This window comes from Nyctibius grandis, chromosome 3 (assembly GCF_013368605.1).
Source record: "Nyctibius grandis isolate bNycGra1 chromosome 3, bNycGra1.pri, whole genome shotgun sequence".
Lineage (NCBI taxonomy): Eukaryota > Metazoa > Chordata > Aves > Nyctibiiformes > Nyctibiidae > Nyctibius > Nyctibius grandis.
In genome coordinates this window covers 16270849-16291651 of record NC_090660.1, presented here as the reverse complement: position 1 = coordinate 16291651, position 20803 = coordinate 16270849, and the positions used below count along the sequence as shown (strand labels likewise).

The following is a 20803-nucleotide window of genomic DNA, read 5'->3' as shown; positions in this document are numbered from 1 at the left end:
GGTGGTGCAAAGAAAACTTCCAGGATTTGGTTATATTGGGGGTGGGAGGAGCTCTGGAAGAAAAAAAAATGTGTTTCATTTAAAAGGAAGAAGAGCTTTTGCACTATTCCCATGCAAATGTCTGGCATTTGTTTCACCTTTTCTTTTGGAAAGTCCAAGCCTGGCAAAAGATACTGTGACTGGTGCTTCAGGATGGTAACCTCTGTTAAAAATCACACAGCAGCAACTCCTCTGGATGGAAAGCCTCCAAATATTTGGGGAAAAGATGAGTTAAGGGATAAGGATAGGATGAATTCTTCAGACCCAGTCTGGGTTTTTCAGCTGTGCTGTGAAAAACCCCTTGCTCTAAACAGCTCTGACCTTTCCTATTTCTTGGAGACTGACGTCTCTACAGTAAATACATGATGAGGTCACTCACCCTGTTTTTGCAGTCTTTCTCTCTCGCTACTCCTTGCATGGGTTTTTTCTGTGGGAGGGGACAGTCATGAAGAGGGCTAAACCTCTTGATCATGTGTGAAAAAAGGAAATGAAAATGAGTTATTGGAGTTGTAACTAGACCTGACCCATAACTTTGGTTTCTGAGGATATAAAAATCATGAAACCCAGGAGAAATTTGAAAGGAAAAAGGTAGGGCATCTAGCTCTAAAAGCGATTTTATCTGAAGCTAGATGTTCTGTGCTAGAAAGTGGAAATGCTCAGCCTTCACTTTTATGAGAGAATAATGAATGGCTGTAACAGGAACGTGAGAAACAACTGATTCAATCACCTCCTTGAGAGAAAGTAATTTGAATGTGGTGGCTTGGACTGAAAAAAGCTGCACATCAGCTTCCTACGGGAAAGCCTAGCAGAAATGATTGCCACGATTATATTCTACTGAGCATTTTATGGTTTCTAGGGTGAGAATCACAACTGGCAAGACCCAAAAACATCCTACTCACGATTATAGGAACTGTGGTGTTTTCTAGAGGCTCACCGTCAAAGGTGGTGCCCCCGTCATGTTTGACACTGACCAAAGAGTAAGAAAATCTGCCTGCCTTTAGATTTTGCTATCAATGTAGAGGAAGATTGAGAGAGGACCCAAGAGAGAGCCAGAAGTGTTAGCTAGACCCACAACAAGGTATTTAGCAACGCACATTACTAGATGGCTGCAACCTCCAGTAAAGAAGAAAATTTCTTCATGTGCATGTGCCAAGGCTGGTACCTACATTAGACCAGGAGAAGAAGGCATAAGACTACATGAGATAAACAGTCCCCTGATATATGAGTAGGACTTATCCATGGACAGAGACAGGCTAACGCATTTTGGAGACAAACAGCAGAAGTGCTTGAACCTGAAAGCATCTTGACCTCTGCCTGTGCTGTGCTGGCCATCCCTAGCTCAGAGAGAAATTCTGCATTTTGCAGACCTGAAGAAATCAGGGCATTCCTCTAGCTGCCTGATCCAGATTTAAACATCTGTTCTTCCCGAAGGAAGTAAGAAGGAGCAAGATGGACAACATGGTGAGGATGCAATGAAATGTGTTTCATGCACATGGTGATGCACACATTGCACTAGTACTGATATAGCTGAGAAAGCTTGGCAAGCATATTTCAGCTGCTAAGGTGCAAATATCTGCTCTAACCTCACCAGGTTCACGTGGACATTCACAGAACGTCATCTGGTAGGTGGTTTCATTGATACTACATGGACATCATTTCTGCCTGGCCAGGAAAGGGATTAAAAGCTGGGGTGAGAAGCCAGGCCAACCAGAATCCACACGTTTTTGGATTTCAGACATTTCTAAAGCAATAATGCAGAAGCTTGTCCTGAAACCAAAACAGAGCAAGCCCAAGGGTCAAAGATGAAACCACTTCCCAGGAATACAGAGGACACATATTACCTGTGGTTTGTGCAAAAGAAGTCACTTAAATCTGTCTGTTCTCTTGGCTTGAGAAAGAGAATTTGTGCAAAATTCATGACCTGTCTTTTGAAGGGAGCAGGAAATGATAGCCAAAGCCTGGGAGACTGATTTCAGAAAAGCACCCAGCGCACAGTCCCATGCCTGGCCTCAGTCAGCAGCACCATAACTGGAGTGGCAGGAGTCTGCCAGCTGGCCCACAGAGACGTGCGAGGCAGCCGTGCTGCACCAAGGCTGCGGAAACAGTAAAAACGCCTTTGCAAAATGAAGTCCTGTGTTTGATCTCCATTGTTTCCCAGGGCATAAAGCTACTCCTGCTCAAGAGCTGAAAATACAGACTGGGCTCTACCCTTTCGTGACAATTGTTTTTTTTTTGCGAAACATCACCCTGTGCAGAGCCACCCAGACATCAGCTTTCAGGTCAGACTCTGCCAGTGCGAAGTGGAAAAACAAATCCAAGCCCAGAACCAAGGCATCTGGCCTGTTTTTCAGTTCCCACTTGAGCACAGGTGATTGCCCTACCCTCTTGCCAGTGGCCAAAAGGGCAATGGCAACCCATCCTATCCTACCCCAGCATGTTCATCAGTTATTCGATGTCTACAGTTCAAGGTGTGTTACTCTGAGATACCTAAGTTGGCTCCTCCTTGACTGTCATTTCAGCACGTTCAAGGCACTAAGCATTTTGCAGGCATTCAGGCAGTTGGGACCCGTAGCCCAGCAGTGGAGCTGGCTGTGGGGCGCAGTGGATGTAACCACCCTGCTGGGATGCAAAGAGGATGGGTTACCTGGCTGCACGCTTGAAAGCTCAATGCTTGATTGAGCTGCACACCAGCTACCTCCCGACTGCTCCGAGTCACAGGGACCTGTCGACTTCTCATCAGAGCCAACCAAACTCGCAAGCACTTGATCACAAATAAATAACTCTTAGCCTCTTACTAGCCAGATCAGAGTTCAGATAAAAAACACCCTGGCAATCTCTAAAATCTTGCTGTCCGAGTTCAGCTAAACTTGACACATAGTTCTGCCTGGGAAAGTAAATATTATGATTTTTTTTCAAACAACTTTTTTTTTTTGGTAAGTACTGTTTCTCTCTTCCCCCCTCCTCTGCCTCTCTACAAGTATTCACAGACAATGATCTGAGAGCGTGCAAGAGAAAATGCTTTACTTTTTCCTGAAAGCTCTCTGCTGAAGGTGGTGTTTCCCCACCTCCACGCTGCTGACAAACGCTGATGTAAACAGCATGCATATGCCCATCTAAAAGGCCACGGGGGTTTTCACGTGAATCCTGTGTTTTTTCCACAAACCCTGTTACGTTGTATTTCAGCTTAAAATATCTATCATCATCTCCCCATTTCTGGTTAACCTACAATCCCTTTAAGGGTCATAGAATTTATAGCAGTAGGCAAAACCACTTAGCAGAACCAAATTTTGAATATAGGTACTTCAGCTGCAGAGCTCTGGCATGAAATCCTTTCAAGAAGCTATTGTAAGTGTGGCCGTATTAAAATCAGAGAAACCAATACTGACACACATCGCACGCTGAAATCGTTTGAAAAAACACCAGCTATGCCTTCGGCGTTGATGGGAGTAAAACATGTCATTTATAACGCCACCGAAATCATAACAGGAAGGAAGTAGACCTCAGAAACTATAAACAGAAGTTAACAGAAGTAGGAAGTACTTCAAATGCTTTCACGTAGTGACTGTAAAAAAGATACTAAGAGGAGAAAATGTTTTCAGGGTTTTTTTCTTGTTTGCTTTTTTTTTCCACTTTACGTATCCATTAGTTATTTTGAACAGTAAGAGATGGTCACAAAAGTCAAACACAGCTTTAAAGTCCTCACGTGCAAAACAATTTACGGTACAAATCAACAGCTTGATTTTCCTTCCACTCTTGCCCCTGCCCCATCCCTCCAAGAGAAATATCTCATCCTCTTTGCTTGGTTAAAGTAAGTCTTTCACCTGCATCTCTCTGCATTCAAACTAAGCAAGTTGTGTTTGGCCAGAACGTAGATGGTGCTCTTCTTCCTCCCTCTTCACAGCTGCTGATTTTAAATCATGGTTCTTCAAGGAAAATAATGAAAAGCTCATTCCAAAGCCAAAACCGATAATGCATCTCAATAGTCAACAGGAGCCTCCACATAAAGAGAAAATGCCCGCCCCCATCTTCAGACACTTCACAGATCTCGTAACTACTTTTCACACCTTAGTCTGTCTGTGAGCTACTGCACCCAAGAACCCTTCTCGGGACCCTGACTTCCAGTAAACAGGGTCTGCCCGATGAAATTCACTCAGATTCTTAACTTCACTATTTCAGTTCACTTGTCATCCTCCATTACACCCTTTCCCAACTTTTCTCACTTGGAAGCACTCTGGAAACTAGAGTGACCAGCAACCACCACTGCCAGCTCCAGCTGCCAGCCCGGCAAGCTGCATATCAGAGGGTCCCTGAGCGCTGGGCTGGGCAGGGGGGGCACCACCCCGGTCCCCAGCCCTGGAAGCCACGGACGGATGGGGCAGAGCCCTCAGGCATGTGGCAGTGCCAGATCCCCAGCTGCAGGGCTCTGCTGCATCATCCAGGGTCTGGGAAACCAACAGCCAAAGGGCAACCTCCCTGTTTTCCCTTTTTCTACTAATGGTAGCTAGTACTGCAGACATTTTTGTAAGGAGCAGTCCTTACCTTTTGACCTTTCCCTGCACTTTTGGCTTCAAACACATTTCCCCATAGACTTAGCCAGCAGTGCTGCCCAAGTTTGCAGTGCAGAACCGAGCCCGTTAGATTTGCCCCGCTACTGAAAACAACACATATGAATCGAGTTGGTACAGAATAAGGACTTTATTCTAAGATGTGAGCTTAAGCAATGAGAATACGAAGCAACGATCACTCGGAAAAAGTGAAAAACGCGTCAAATATTTGTATTGTACCAGTTCAGTTTGAAGACAAAAATCCCTTTTGGTAAAATGCATGCACAGGCCAAAAACATATGCAGAAGCTCCGAAAGTCACCTAGAGCAGTGCTTTTAATGACTAAGAGGGAAGTCTTCCATATGAAAATCTTTAAGCCAGGAAAAACAGTTCAAGTAACAAAGAACAAAAGTAAAAATGATCTGTTAATTCCACTTGGCACTGTGGAGAAGGAGTGGGATAATATATCCCAAAAGAGTATGCATCTTTAAGATGTATAAATCCAAAGTCCCTAGAACACAAGTCTGCTGCCAGACCAAGTACCGGTTTTTCTTCCTCATTTAGAAATTCAAGCGAAGTATGTCTGTTAAGCACAGGGAGACCCGTGTTCTGGAGTTAAAGCTAGTCAGATCACATGGTCTGCCCGCCAGCAAGGAAATTTCACTGACACGCATATCCAACAGACCTCTTCATCTTTAACGGCACCCTACCACTAAAAGCTGCAAATCGCATCAAATTATACTTTTGTAAAATTTTTGAAAACAAATGTTAAAACAAGTATTTCCTTGACTGCCTTAAAATGGGAGGCCAAATGCTGCTCTCCTTGAACTCTCCCTTCACATTCATTCCAGTACTACTGGAAGGAAGCTGCGAGGGCACACGAAGAGCAGGGCTGGCTCTGTACAAGCCAGAGATGGTAGTTATTTTAACCTGGCTCATGCATGTATCATCAAAAAGGGGCTAGCAGGACCATTCCTGTGCTATTTTCAAGGTCTGCCAACTTAATTCCAATGCATACATACATATATATATATAAAATGCACAGTAGCTTTCAATTATGAGAAAAATGTGATTTATTTTTAAATCTGCTCTTTGGGACTTTGGAATTTTAGTGGTTAATCCACTAAATCCACAGGTAATATGAGCTGAACGGTCACTTTTCTTAACACAGTACCACTTAGAAACTGCCATTAGGGGGGCTAATCCAGTAACAACAGTGGCAGCAATAAAATTCATTGTCAGGACGAAATGTCAGTCAGGCATTAAAAAAATATGTCTCTGAAGAATTGCATTGTTTTTAAAAAATACACTGAAATATTCTATACAAGAATATAGGCATCACACTTAGGAATCTAAATTTATAACCAGTTACATGTATCAGCTATTCTCAATAAACCATCTACGTTTGTTACCCACCTATAGTAGCTACAGTTTCAAACTGGGAACACCACAAATTTATGTACCTTCCCTGAGATCAGTAATCCAAAATAAATAGCCCTGCAAATGTAACAGTGTAAACTCTGGATTTAAGTCTTCGGTAAGAATCAGTCCTCAAAACCCAGGGAGAACATTAAGCAAACGTAAACATAGCAATCGTTTCGTCAGTTTTGAGTTATTCTCAGTGACAGTGGAACCTATGTGAGATGTAGCATCCAAACATTGAAGACCCGTCATTTGAATCATACAATATGGTTGTCCTAGTTCAATTTCCTATCATTGAACCCCTGAACACATTCAGCTGTGATGTGGATCTCCAAATTGCGACCCAGATCTGCTCCTCCACTCTGCATAATCTTTACAGTGCCTTTAAAAACACTCTTTCTGAGGATCTTATTCTTGAATAGAGGAATGGCGAATAGATCTGTGATAATCCTCTGGACTAGTCACAAGTTCTGGTAAATCATAGCCTCTCAGAAGATGTCCACTGTTTTGTTGAGCAAAGTAATACAGCTGCCTGGCAAACATTGGTTCAACCTTAAGAACAGACAAAATGTTAATCAGACATGCGACAAAAATTCATGCTCCTCATCTTAAGTTATTTACGGTGGTTTTAAGTCAGAAAAAAGGCAGGACAAAACAGTTCTGCTTACCAGAATGGGAAAATGGTTTCAGTGGTCTCACTAATCTCTGTTTTAAGCTAGGGCTTGCCTGTTCTGCTGCCAAGTGCTTTGCTAACCGCGCACACTCCTTAACTCCACGGCCTTCGTTTAGAAGGGCACGTACCAGTGACACAAATTATGTATTAGCAATTGCAGCCCCTTAGCCAGCCCCTGGGTGTGAGCGATCCTACATGGCCAGACATGTCCGTGGCCACTTGACGTGTTCAAATACATACACAAAGTGCTGGAAGTCTCATCAGCGTTGTAAAGTACTTTGAGGACTTAACTTGAAATGCTGGAGCCCTCAGATAGACTGAAATACATCGCCAAATGACTGTGTTTGAAATTAGACTTCAATTAACACCAAGGTTACTCTTGTTTCTGTTCATTCAAGTTCTGATGAGGAATCTGTTCAATCACCAAGAAGGTTTTGTAGGATTTAACACTGCCTTCACTTCTGTCTCTTCAGAAACCACCGTTCCCCCTCAGGGCTTTGGGCTCTGACTGCAAATATTTAAGGTGCACACTGAGAACAAACACCTGAAGCTCTCCTTACTCTCAGGGGACGGACAGGTCGGACAACTCTTCTCCACAACCCTCTCCTGCTGGTCAGCCAGCCCCAGCGTTAACACAAGGGCACCATTTTGGAAGGAAAATACACTGTCTGTGGGTCCCACCTCTGGGGAGGAAGACAGCCAGAAGGGATTGTTGCCTTGGAGCAGACCCATTGATCCCCCTCCCCTTCTCTCATTGGCATTTGGAAGCAGCTGAGCACCTCCTCTCCCACCATGCGGGAGATGGGAAGGCAGCAGGGCAGGTGAGCCAGACAGCTCCTAGGCATAGCTGTTTGGTGGGATGCTGGAGCCCTACCAGCCCACAAGCCGGCACAGCTTGAGAAGTTGAGCAGCAACTGGTAAGGGGGAAGCAAAGCTCTGGAAAAAGCAGGAGGTACAGCTTCACAGAGAAGCTGTCAGAACAGGAGATGGAGAAAGGGGCTGGAGATGGGATAGGAGGAAAGAGAGGTGGATAGCTTGGGATGGATTTGTGAGCTTCCCACCTTCCACCCCAGAGACGCACTAAGCAGCAGTGTGGCAGTACGAAAGTTACGCAGCTAAGGGGAGGCCACGGCTTATGACAAAAGTCTGACTTGGGACCCGTGCTACTACCAAAGGAGCTTTCAACAAATTTAAAAGAGGCACCAGTTTTCTTCCAAAGGATGCAATAAGCTAAGCCCTGCCGCTAATGTGTGCATTATCACCTCTCTTGTGGTTTCACAGGCCAATACAGCCAATTTAGAAAGTACCTGGTCTCAGTCTCCGTCATCACCCTCCCTCAGACAGCATCCCGAAACACTAGCTTTGAGTGTGTGTGAACTGTGGTCAGTCAGCCCATAAGCTTGCCAGCTACCTTAACCTCAAAGCTGCACAGGCAGCCTCTGCATCCCATTAAGAGCTGAGGTCCCTAAGATGCAGGCTGGGATTCTGGAGCACCTTCAGGTGCAGAGGTTGTGAAAGCACCACATCCTGCACTGGCCTGTCAGCCCAAGGATCTGCACAACCGGGCTGCCAATAACAACACAGACCAGCTCTTCCAGGGTGTCTTTCAGCTTTAGGTTTTGAAGGGATTCGCAGAAGAGATCACTGATGCTCTACGGAAAGGGAAATCAGGTGCTCTGCCCTACTGACAGCTACCAGTCAGGCCTTGGTAGATCTGGGGATTCAACCCCAGTCTGGACAGTGCTGCATTTTCAAGAATTTATTACCTCCCTCACAATCCACACAAGGTAGAAAAGCCTGAGTGGCAGATTCATATCCTCCAAGGAATATGTTTCTTTTAGGTAAGGCAGAAGTCCTACTTACATGGGCTGTAATTAGTTTCCTCTGCCTCTGTGGATCTGGAAATTCCTCCCCAAAGCACAGAGCCACCTGGTATCTCGGCAGCGGGCGTCCATGGTGAGCAAAGGCTTGCAGCTCTGGGAAGAGAGAAAGGGCTGGGTTAACCCCGGCAGGCAGATAGGCACCACGCAGCCGTTCGCTCACTCCCGCCGCCGGGATGGAGGACAAAATCAGAAGGGCAAAAGTGAGAAAACTTGTGGGTTGCGATAAAGACAGTTTAATAGGTAAAAAGAAAAAAACAAAAGACAAAACAAAATGAAGAAAAACAAGAGATGCAAAAAGCAATCGCTCACCACCAGCTGACTGATGCTCAGCCAGTCCCCAAACAACAGCAACCTCTGGCAAACTGCCTCCCCCCCAGTTTTACCACTGACCACGAGGTCACACGGTAGGGAATATCCCTTTGGTCAGCTTGGGTCAGCTGTCCCGTCTGTGTCCCCTCCCAACCTCTTGTCCACACCAGCCTACTTGCTGTGGGGGCAGAGTGAGATATGGAGAAAGCCTTGACACTGTGCAACACTGTTCGGCATTAGCTAAAACATCCCTGTGTTATCAGCACTGTTTTTTGATCACAAATCCCAACCATAGCACCGCATGGGCTGCTATGAAGAAAATTAACTCTATCCCAGCCAAAACCAGTACAGGCCAGTAAGAAAGACTTTGTGGATGGCTGAGATCCAAATGGAGGACCCTGGAGCACAGTCGGAGAAGATGAAGTCACTCCAGGGGAGGATGAGAGAGGTCAGGAAAAAGACAAGAGGTAAGGAGAAGACACCGAGTTTGGAGACTTTCCCACAGATCAGGGGGAGCTAGTTATAACACTGCAATTTTTCTATTTGCCTTGCCTCACAAGTCATTTCAAACACACCAACAGGGATGTCTTCCAGTCAGTATTTCTATTGGGCCTCGACAGCACAACCTCCTGGAGCAGATGCCAGCCGTAGCCAGGACCCACTCAAGCGGACACCCAACAGCAGCACTGAAACCAATGGCTTAGCAGAGCCAGAGTCTCAAAGTACTGCCAGGCACGAAATTCAGCCTCAGCCAGACACAGTCACAGAGCCACTGTCATCACTGTGCCTAGTGGGGGACAGGGAGGCGTGGGAAGGTGAAGGACCTTATTCACGCCATGCACCAAGCCAGCAAAAGAGCCTGTGTCTTCTGCGCTCCTGCACTCTCTTCACTAACCCACACCCTTTCACAAAGGGAAAAGGTCAAATTATATAATTATTCGAATAGTCAAAGTGTCCTACGAAAGACAGTGGGGGAGGCCTTTATGAGAGACTTCCCCTCAGACCAAAACCACTATGTTGTGTTTTAGACACTGCATTTCCTTCCAGAAAAGAGAAAAGTCCATCTAACACAACATCCTCGTTAAAGTCTGCATTATGTGCAGTATTGCTACATAGTTGATTGGTGAAGGTTTCATTTTAATTTATAACCCTGTTTGTGCTTTCTGGAAAAAGTTGAAATTAATATTAAAACCGATGTCTTACACTGAAGCACCCTCTGCTATACAGGGAAAGGAGAATCTTCAAACTTGGCATGACAAATGCACCTTTTCCAAAGATACAGCCCTGACATTTCTACTCTAACTGCAAGCTTTTCAGACCAAGGTGTGAATTCAGCGGCTACCACAATAGTGTCCCAACCCTGGCTTGGGACTACTGCTCTTACTGGGAGGGCCAATTACAAGAGTAAAACAACAGGCAGCTCACTTAAAAAACAGAGTAAAGTGTAATTCTCCCCAGAGTCTCCCCAAAAACCCCTAAAAGTACCGTGAACTTTTTGAAGGCATGCCAGGAGAGAGGAGATTTTCCATAGGACCGTGCCTCTGTGCTGCCACAGGACAGGGAAGGATGATCCACCCAAGGCCAGTCCAAAGCCATGCTGCTAATGGGGAACTTCTGCCACCTTCCTTTCCCCCAGTTTTACTCGGCCTCAGCAGTTCTCCAAATCCTGAATATCTGTGGGAGAGCCACGCAGCAGCCCGTGGCATGGACCTGGAGAAGGAAGCCCTTTCTTTCCCACCAGCAGGATAACTGGGGCTTGAGGTCAGCCTTGCACTTCTCCAAAACCCTCCACTCGCTCCATCTCCCCTTCCAGGACCAGGCGCCTCCTCCTGCACTGCAGGGCTCCCCACGTGCCTCCCCAGACCTTCCCCATCTCCTGCTACTCCGGCTCCAGCCGCCCTTACTTCTGCCAAGCTGACCCTCCTCTGGTTGCCGCCCTCAAGCTCCCAAATTCTCTTTGTCTCTCCTCCTACTCTCTACCCAGCCCAAGTTACTGCATTGATTATGCAGCACTCCCCAGAGACCCTTCACTTGTTTTCAGATTTATTGCCATTTTAGCCTTCTCAATATTACAGGCTGCTCAGCACGGGCCTCCACGCTCCAGCGCAGTTTGCATTGCAGGGTCCAGCTCCTCAACAGAGTCCTAATAGCTGTGGTCCACAGCAGTGCTGCTTCTGGCCCTTTCTCTGCTGTTCAATATTTCCTCTCCTGGCAGAGGTTTCCTGCGTCTCCTCCCAAGGAAGCTCTGGTTTCCTAAGGGGGAATCCCCAAGCTTGCCTGCCGTCCAGGACCTCAGCACAGTCAATTAACATGCAAATGTGATACACCCATGACAAGTCACTTACAAACCTAGCTGAGCACCAACACATGCAAAAACTCACTTTGCACACACTGCAGACTATGACTTCAACCACGTGCTTGGGTTTGCACAGGCACTGATGCATAAGTAATTTAGGAGAGGGGAAAAATAACTATTGCTTGACCTTATCTTTGGGGTTAGGCGTCTAAAAAGAGATGTCCTGTCAACCGTTTGGAAGAACCCAAAGTACATCTAAAAAACCACCTGAGAAAAGGGAAAGGGATTTCCAAAACCATCATCAGAGGCAGAATTATACGTCTCTAAATTAGCATGTGATTGAAGCCCAAGCCAATACCCTGACCTCAAATTCCCCTTTCTAACTGTCAATTTTCACATCCATACAAGATTTCTCTCTTTAAACGCATTTTTTGCTTGACCATTTTGCTAGGATGGTGCGTCAACCTTGGAATATAAAGTAGGCTAAAGCTGTGGGTTTGGGTTTGTTTTTTTTTTTAATTTTGCAAGGCATTATTCTCCTAAGAGACTCATGCCAGTGCTGATGCTCTGTTCTAATGGGAAGACACGCCAAACCATAGGCACTCAGTTCACCTGTAGCAATGCCACACATCTCAAAAAAGGGACAACGTATTCCTGCTGCCCAAGTTGTCCTCTGGGACAATGACCAGCTTCCACCAGTTTCTCTGGGTGGACAGCTTTCCTCCCTCTAACTGCTCAGAAGTGCTGGGAAGTGGGGTTGAGGCTCTGCCTCCACGGGCTGGAAAGAGAAGGCACCATCCTGAAGGTAATGCACCTCCCTGGTTAGAGCAATCTGGAAACTCCAGAGCTTGTGAAATCCTTTTCACCCTCCAAATATCTTTTAAACACTGGCACAGATTGAAAAGAAGGCTTTCTACTGAAATTCACGCTGATATTTGTATACTCTGAGCAAGATCTCAGGCTCGCTCTGGGTCAAGTTGAGAGCAGTACGAGTGCAGACCACAGACCTACCCAGGACTTACACTAGCAGATCCAAGATCAGGATTCACTTTCCTCTGTCACCCAATATGTGGAAAGACTATTTTGTTAGGTTCCTCCTTACACTTCTTACAGAGATGTGAAGTTTGGGGTGTCACCAGCTGAGCATCAGTTCACTGCTGCCGGTTTGTGCAGGGGCATTGAATGTGCACAGAGAGCAGAATTTGACAGGATTATTCAGGAGTCAACTACCTCTTGACTGTGCTTGCCCAGAAGAAGAAGTGAGGGGTAATTCTTACTGTGACTTGTAAGGTAACAAGAAAAGAGCACTCCCCCAAAGCTGATGTGGAGAGTGACCGGGTGACATCTCCGGAAATGATATCAAAGCCATAGTGGGAATTACCTGCTAAAAATTGCTGAGTATCAAACAGCTTGCATGTATGGTCCCGCTCCAGCTTGTTGGGTCGGTCACTGCAGAGTGCCAGAGGCCCGTCCCAGTAGATCCTGCTTTGGCAAAGTCTCTTAGCATAGAGGCCATCAGGTGCCATCCACAGTATCACTCCTCGTTCCAGGTGGTTCAGTAGTTTTTCTATGTTCTTCCTCTGGCCATTATCCTCTGGATAAGGGAAGATAACTTGCTCCAGGCTGCTGACTTCGTAACTTTGGCCATGGGATATCCTACAACCTTCAGGACTAGAAGTTGTCACCTCCTTTACCAGTATTTCACGGTAATATAAGCAGATGTGAAGCCGACAGTCTACAAGGAGAAAAAAAGAATCACTGTGATACACTAGTACAAATGTTTTATGTTTCAGATCTGTACTAATGCCAACAGACAAGTTTGCTTGAGATTTCTGAGCCTGGTGGTCACCACCACCAAGAAGACAGACTCGCATTAGAAAAAATCATCTAAAGAATATAAATACTAAAACTTTTGGGGCACGGTAGCAGTAATGCTCTCTCATTTTATTATAAGGGCTACTGATGTGGGAATTTGGTAGGAACTAACATCCTGCAAACTTCAGATTTCTGTTTAAAAGGAAAAGTCTGCACACAAAGAAATGGTTGTTTGTCACATTTTCCAAGTTCACGTCACAATTAAACCCATCGGCTCAGTACACTTCCTCAGATTTAATCAGGAAGTAGATGTGTTTCTCCCCAGATTCTGCATATAATAGAGGCTTCTGCAGAGGGGACCTGCAAACTCGCACTCAGCTGCCTGAAGAGAAGCAACTGCTGGCTCCAGCTCCAACTGGGCTGCACCTGAAATCCCCAGCCTTACTTTCAAATGGCCACTCGATCAACTTGGCTGACCCCTAAGAACTCACACAGCACTGAAAATATATATATATATAAGCACACAAAATATATATATGTGTACATAACATGTTTATATATATACACGCATATACACAAACACACAAACATATATACACACAGACCCTGATTCTGGAGAACACGCCCGCCCAAGAAACCTGCCGAGCATCACATTACAGGTTTATCCATTATTTCTGAGAAAAGCACATGCCCACACCTTTTCCCAGTTATTCAGAAAGTCCCCCAGCACCCGGACATCTGCAAACCTGGCTGAAATAACTTTCCTTTTCTTTCCCAAATGCCTTTTTTTTCACCAGGAATAATGAAGCAGAGCAAAGCCAGACGGCACCAGCAGGAGCACAGCAAGGCACCCAGGTAACACCAGCTTTTGTGAGGGCTCCTCCTCAGTGAAAAACTGAGCTAAAAGTCACTGACAACCCCAAAATTTCCAGACTCCCCTGGTAGGGCCTGATTCGGTGGTTCACCAGAGCAACCCAGGACTAACCCCATGAGCCAGCGAAGCACTTCCATTAACTTTAACCACAGTCCCTCGATCCCTTGGAGCTGGGGCTACAAGTGCTTAGCTATCCTAGCAAGAAGAGGCTTAAGCCTGTACACTGAATTCATTCATTAAAGAGGTTTCTTTTTTTTTTCTTCTTTTTTCTTTCCATCAGCAAGTAGAGACAGTGCCAGGGCAAGTCAGAAGTGGGAGTCTCTTGTCAAGCTCCCCAGAAAGCCCGGGGGGTTACCAACCTTACCTGACAGGGCGAGGGCTTCACCAGACCTTATGCTTGGCTCAATCGGGATGCCAGGAGTCTGGGACTCAGGAGGGGCACAAGCATAAAAGGTTCCTGTCACCTGACAACCTGTTTTCACAAACAAAAGTCAGTGATGGCTGCCTAAATCCTAAAAGAAAAGCTCAGGCAGAGATCACAGCAATGCAAAAGCAAGTTTTTCTGGGCTCTACCAGGAACTCCCTCTCTTCCCTCTTTCTACTTAAAAAGGTCTTATTTCCCAATTCTTCCAGGTATGCCAACACTCCCAGTCTCTCTAGATGCTATTTGGACTGTATTTTTATTTGGGTCTGCATGAAATACTCCCTTGGCATTTCAGTATTCCCCCTAGTACTTTTCCTTACCTAACGTGTTATTCTATCACAGAAATAATTTACATTTTTCACTAGATTACAGTGCTCTTAAAAGTTGCCTGCATAAAATAATCCATTCAGTATAAGGAATTTTACTGAAGACAGGTGTAACAATAAAGCTGGAATTAGCACTGTTTAAAAAGCAGGTAAAGAACATTGTGCAGCAGGAGATTACTAGGGCTTTATTACCAGGAGTACTATTAGACTGCTCCAAGAGGTGCCTATCAGTTAAGTGGATTATGACGCAGCCAATTGGTGTTTTCCTCTGTTTCTTAATATCAATGAACAGTCTCTGGAGGATGATGCGGGTGACTTGCAGACAAGCGCACGCTACCTTTCCCAATGGCAGAACCCACCACCATCAGGAGCTGGAGCGATGCGGATACAACACACCCGCATCTCTTGGAGAAGTCTTAGAGCCCAATGAGAAACCCAATACCAGCCACTAACAACTGCCTCCAAATTCAGCAAAGTGTCCGAACGTGTTTGACTGCTGCAGAGGATGTACTTCAGGACACAGTTCATTCAGCTTGCTACCTCAATTTTTTTATTAGCGAACAGCTCAATTAAAAGCAAAGGATTCTGCCTAATAGTTCCAATACACTGCCAGCAAAAGCTGCAGTGCACTGAGCATTTACTTTTTAGCAGACCCAAAGAAACAGAAGTTTCTTTCTCTGCACCAAAACCTCTAGAGAACTGTCCTCTGAAAATGTAGCATCTGCTCTGAGAAGTCCTCCCTCGCTTCCCAGCCTTTCCCGCCCTTCTGAACCAGCTGCTCCTCCTCACGAAGCAAAAGCCTGTGCCCTCAGGTGAGTTATCCTGCAAGGGTCTATGGCACACAGTTCCCTTTCTCTTAGGTTTTATACCCTGCAGGCTTCAGCGTTGCCAGTTTTCACAATTTAGGCTTTTTCCTAAGGACGCAGAGCTTGGAGAGCCATGGTTATGTTAAGACTCTCGTACTGTGAGATCTTCGGGGAAGGGAATGTCCCTTTATTCTGTTTCTGCTGTACCAGCCCCAAGAGAGACTCAATGCATGACAAGTTGTCCCACTGCCACAGCACTAAAATCAAGTAATAATTTCAGCTTTGCTCTCGGGAGAATAATGCCATTCTAATCCACAGGGCTGGAGGGCAAACCTCACTGATGTGTGTCTCAAAAGGTCCAAAATCAGAAAGCAAAGCTAAAGAACATATTCCCCTTTGGTTTTTTTTTTTGGGGGGGGGGGGGGATTGGTTGCCTTTTTATTGCTCAGGGCTTTTGAGACAGCTGAGGACTTTTGGGGGCTGATTTGTATCAACTTGGAGGATTGTGTAGCCCACACACCACATGTATGGTGGCAGCGAGAGCACAAGCCAGGACAAAGGCTCTGGCCACAGGCCCCGTGGCTCTCTTTGAAGGGAGCCCAGCACTCATCTCCGGCCAGTTCTGTTAATTCCAATGAAAGCCACGAATAAAAAACCAGAAACCTGTGGTCCTTCTAGGTGACCAACCTCAGCGAGCAACCCTAAACGGGAGCATCTTACCATTTTCACAGCCAGGCCCCTGCCAGTGATGACCGCGAGCTGCGAAGGGGACGCCGGTGCACTGGTAGGGGATGTCGGGATGCGGCTGCTCTGGGGCAAACTCCCTCCAGTTCCGTTCGTGGGGCACCATGTAGTTCGGTACCTATTTGATTTAACGAGATATTCTTTTACTCAGCAGCTGTCAAAATTAATTCTAAGCGTTGCATCAGCTTTCACATTTCAGCTCCTTGATTTTCTCTGCCAAAGCCCACGGAGGTCTAAGCATTGCCCGGGCTACACGAATGGCACTTCGCCACCACCACCAATGAGGCTTTCAAATGAACTTCTCACCACTAGTGTAAATAATAAGCAGGGTGGAATAACAAAAGGCAGTCAAAGCATTGCTGGTAAATGTCGGCTTGGAAGAGCAAGGCTTCGTTGAGTGCTTACATTCTGGCATCAACAGAATGGCAGCGCACTAATATCTATCACCCAACAGAGAAGAGCTGTTACTCAGGGATAAACAACACCAAGGGAAATCAACTACCCTGTGGCCTCATACGACATTAGAAAAGTTGCTTCTCTGTTGCTCAGTTTTCATAATAAAGTTTCTTCCCAGAGAGAACTAGACAGCCACACCAACAAAGACAGACATAGCGCACAGCACAGAAATGATGCTGCCCAACGTACAAGCACCAAGCAAAAAGGGTAACTAATGTCATACCTGAGATGGTAGTGAAGTATAAGGAGATGTTATTGGAAAGGGATGGTTCATCATTAACGGTTGCTCCTCCATGCTCTGTTTTGCACCTGTGTTCACCAGAGGGATGAAAATAAATGGTGTCAACCACATCTTAAGGAAATCTGAAATTGGCACATTGAAGACAAATCCATACAACCTGCCTTTGAACAAGCAGAGGATTAAAGTGCCCTCCAGTGCCCGTTTGGGACAGGATTCCCAGCTCTCCCTTGCAGGCAGCTCCTGGAGGCAGTCTGTCCCACTGGGCTCCCTGGTGCCCCACAGAAAAGCGCCGCCCAGCCATACCCAGTGGGCCACAATGCCCTCCCCGGGCCCTGCCAAGCCTGTGCCTCCCGCAAGCCCTGCCTGACACCAGGGGCTTCCTGGAGAGCAGGCACTGCCACCGGCCTCTGCCCAGGAGGCTGCAGGCTGGGCATCCCTCGCTCCCAGCTCTTCCCCCCACAGCAGTTACCTACTGTCTGGCTCAAAATACTTCTGCTCTTCCCTGTATTCAAAACTTAGATCCGGCAAGCATTTTTTTTTTTTTTTGCCTGTCCCTTGAGCCACTGGCTTGGCTCTCACTACACAGAACTGGCAGAGAGGCTCCAGCTAAAAGAGCAATTCCTCCAGCGATGTGCAGGGCGCCTGTCTGCATCTTCTGCGAGGGCTCCCTTTCAACGCTCCAACTCAAATGCCAGCAGCCCTCCCGCAGACGCAGCCTCTTAAGTCATCAGAACAAGCTGCACTCAAGCCCTGCATTTTGGCTCCTTAAAGGACTGTAAAAGACTGCATGGCCATTCCAGGAAAGCACGCTTCAGTCCTCGTACGCTTACAATGAGCCATATTCACACTCTGTTACATGGGGAATGTGAGATGCTTTACCTTTTTTAGCTCCTTCTGGCACTATTCTGTACACTTTATAGGGATCTGAGATGTCCAGCTGGCTTCTCTCCACCAGTTCTTCAAAGTCATTGCTCTTGTTCAAAGCACACCTTAATCTTGTCTTCCAGGTAGGGGGATCTGGTTTATCAATGCCCTCTCTGAACTTTCCTTTAAAAAGAGCCCAGGCCTAGAAACATTTCAGATAATCAAAAGAACAAGGGGGAAAAAAAAAGGAAAGAAAAAAAAGAAAAAGAATCAACTACAAGGTGCAAGTCCACAATGCTTGAAACAGCATATATGCGTGCACTTATATGTGCATGAATTTACTGCCTACGGATTTAGGCTAAGAAAAAAGCAGCACAGTAAGGTGGGAAAAACAGTTTAGCTGGCACAAGGGAAGCAAGAAAATGATCCAAGGCGAATATGGAAATAGATGTGCTGCGGTCCCACAAGCATTTAGCTCCACACAGAGAAGTGGGAAAGGGCGGGCGGTCTCATCCCACCAAGACAGGGGACACCTGGGCACAGCCAGGGCCACCAGGCAGACAGCTGGTGGCAGCTGGCACCCAGCAGAGCCAGCCTGCAGAGGCGGGTGGTGAGGACGGGATGGCGAGGGGTCACCCCAGAGCCTCCAGGCATCCCGACTGTATCCCACAGCCCCAACCCTGGGCTGAGCCCTACCTTGAAGAGGGCAGCATCCTCCTCGCGGTTGTAGTCCTGCTTGCCGGCATGCTTCCAGGGGATGCGGAAGATGCTCTTCTCGTCGTTCTCCCACACCAGCCCTGGGTACTTGCCGCTGTCTATCTGGTCGATCAGCCACTGGCGGAGTTTCCCATTGCCGCAGCTCACCGAGTTCATCCCGCACTCGCCTGGCTCCAAGTTCATGCCACTCGTGTCAGGGGTCGGGCCGGGGGCTTTTGTGGTGCCTCACCGAGCCCACCTCTCTGCACACACACAAGCACCAGCTCTCTGGGGGGCTGTGGAGGAGGGGTAGAGGGGCAGGATTTGGGGAGAGCAAAACCCATAGGTCAGGTGCTGGCTGAAGTCCCCGTTTAGAGCCCCACCAGCGGTCCCCAGTCCCCGGTGCCACACGTATCATGCCAAATGGCAACTATGGTGTGCAGGGGGGCCCCGGGGAGCTCGGGAAACACGGTACAGAGCCTCAGGAAACCGGGCACAGCCCCCCACAGCCCTCCCCAGGCACCACTCGTGCTGCTGACTTTTTGACAGACTTCCCCCCTGTCCCGACACTGTTTTGCATGAACATACACGGGTTGTTGAAATTTTCACTGCAAGTGACTTAAGGCGCAGCCCCCCTGTCCTGCTCAGAGTTCAACTGGGGTTGTACTTTTTAACCAAAAAAGAAAAAAAAAAAATGCATAAAGATGTATTTGCATATGACAGTGCACATATGTAACGTTAGACACCAGCACACAATTTGGAGGGCTTCTCATGCACTGACGATTTATACGGCACCTCACTATACCATCAAAGTAGTTTTCACAAGCTCACTTAAGCAAGACACATTTGAACACATGATGTCCTACACACACCTACCCCTCCAGCTGCTCCCAACACGCATGTATAGTAACATCCATATCTATACATTGCAAATACCTAAAAGTGGAAAGACACCAACCAACGGAGCCTGGCACAAGGGCACTGTCCCCAGAGATGCAGGAGCTTGCAGCCAGCCACACAGAGCCCTAGCTACAGGCAGAGGTGCACACGTGCACTGGGAGCGGTGTGGTTCCAGAGTGATGGGCACCCGCTGCAAAAGTCCTAACGTGAGGACACCGACACCAGTGATGGGCACCTGGCGTCAGGTTTGTCACCCTGAGCTGAAAAAGTGCTTGAATGCCCAAAAGCTTATTTTGGTGGGTTTTTTCCCCCCATTACATCTAATAAAAAAAGTCATTCCTCGCCCAGAGTCTTTGCGTCTAGACACAGGGAGACCTTCTGAGACCCTTGTCAGACAGGTGCACACTACGGCGGGCAGAAGGGCAGCTCCGCACCCCTTACACCCCTCCTCAGCTGGCAGCATCCCCCTGAACACCAAACCCTGACCCCCAGCTTCTCCCCCGGGCACGATGTGCCTGAGGGGCGGTCGGGGCCGCTGCTCTCCCGCGCGTGGCCCACTGGAGCGCGTGCAAAGACCCCACAAAAGTCTTTTCCTCCCATTAGACAGGGCACGAAGCGGATCCCCCCAACCTGTTCCCGCGACCCTCCCCAGGGCAGGGGGAACCGGCAGCGCCAGGGGCCGGTGCGCACCTTCACCTCGGGAGCAGATCACGGGGTGGGTATTATTTTTTTGCTTTAAATTAGGGAAAAAATAAGATAAAATAAAATAAAATTAAATAAAATAAAATAAAATAAAATAAAATTTAAAAAAAAAAAAAGGCCAACCGGCTCGCTCAGGTGCTGACAGCACCGGGAGAAGTCCAGGCGAGGGAAAGCCGAGGTGCCGCACCGCCCACCGCGGTCTCCCTCCCCGACCCGTCGGGTCCCGCGGCGGGGCCGCTCTACGCGGGGGGCGGGCGGAGCGCTGCGGCGGCCCGGCGGGGCAGGGGGGGTCCGGGGGAAGCTCCGCCGCCGCCGCTTACCTCTGTCGCGGTGCTGGGAGAGGGCTGGGGCCGCCGGCTGCCGGGACGGCTGCTGAGACGGGGCGCACGGCGACTGGGCCGGTGGCACCGGGAAGTTTCTTTATATGATGGAGGGCGTCGTGCCGGGCGGGGGGTGGGGGGAGGCGGGCCCCGGCCCGGAGGTGGAGCCGGCGGAGGGGAGCGGGGACTTTGCGAGCTGGAAAACATCTGAGGCAGTGACACAAGCCCATTGCTGGTAAACACGGGTGGCGGGGCGCGGGGGAGCGAAGCCCGGCGCCCTCCCTCCGTCCGCGTTGTTTTTTTTTTTAATCTATACAGACAGACACATACACATAAATAGCATGGGGAAACTCCTACCTATGATAGCCAGGCGGCTTTTACTGTAAAAGACCCAGCTAGCTACACCCACCAGAAACGTGCTAGACGGCGCCGGCCGGGCCCCCGGGCGCCGCAGAGAGACGGCGGGGAC

The 20803-nt window shown here is 47.7% G+C and overlaps 1 protein-coding gene across 1 annotated transcript; it reads right to left on the bottom strand.

Annotated features, from left to right (window-relative positions):
* Nucleotides 1-6413: 6413 nt before the first annotated feature.
* IRF4 (interferon regulatory factor 4) lies at nucleotides 6414-18616 on the bottom strand. Its single transcript, XM_068397019.1, has 8 exons — nucleotides 18413-18616; nucleotides 17732-17918; nucleotides 16835-16920; nucleotides 16132-16273; nucleotides 14220-14327; nucleotides 12548-12901; nucleotides 8542-8654; nucleotides 6414-6557 (listed from the first exon to the last, which is right to left on the bottom strand). The coding sequence occupies exons 1-8, from the start codon at nucleotides 18614-18616 to the stop codon at nucleotides 6414-6416; spliced, it is 1338 nt and encodes a 445-aa protein (XP_068253120.1).
* Nucleotides 18617-20803: the final 2187 nt, after the last annotated feature.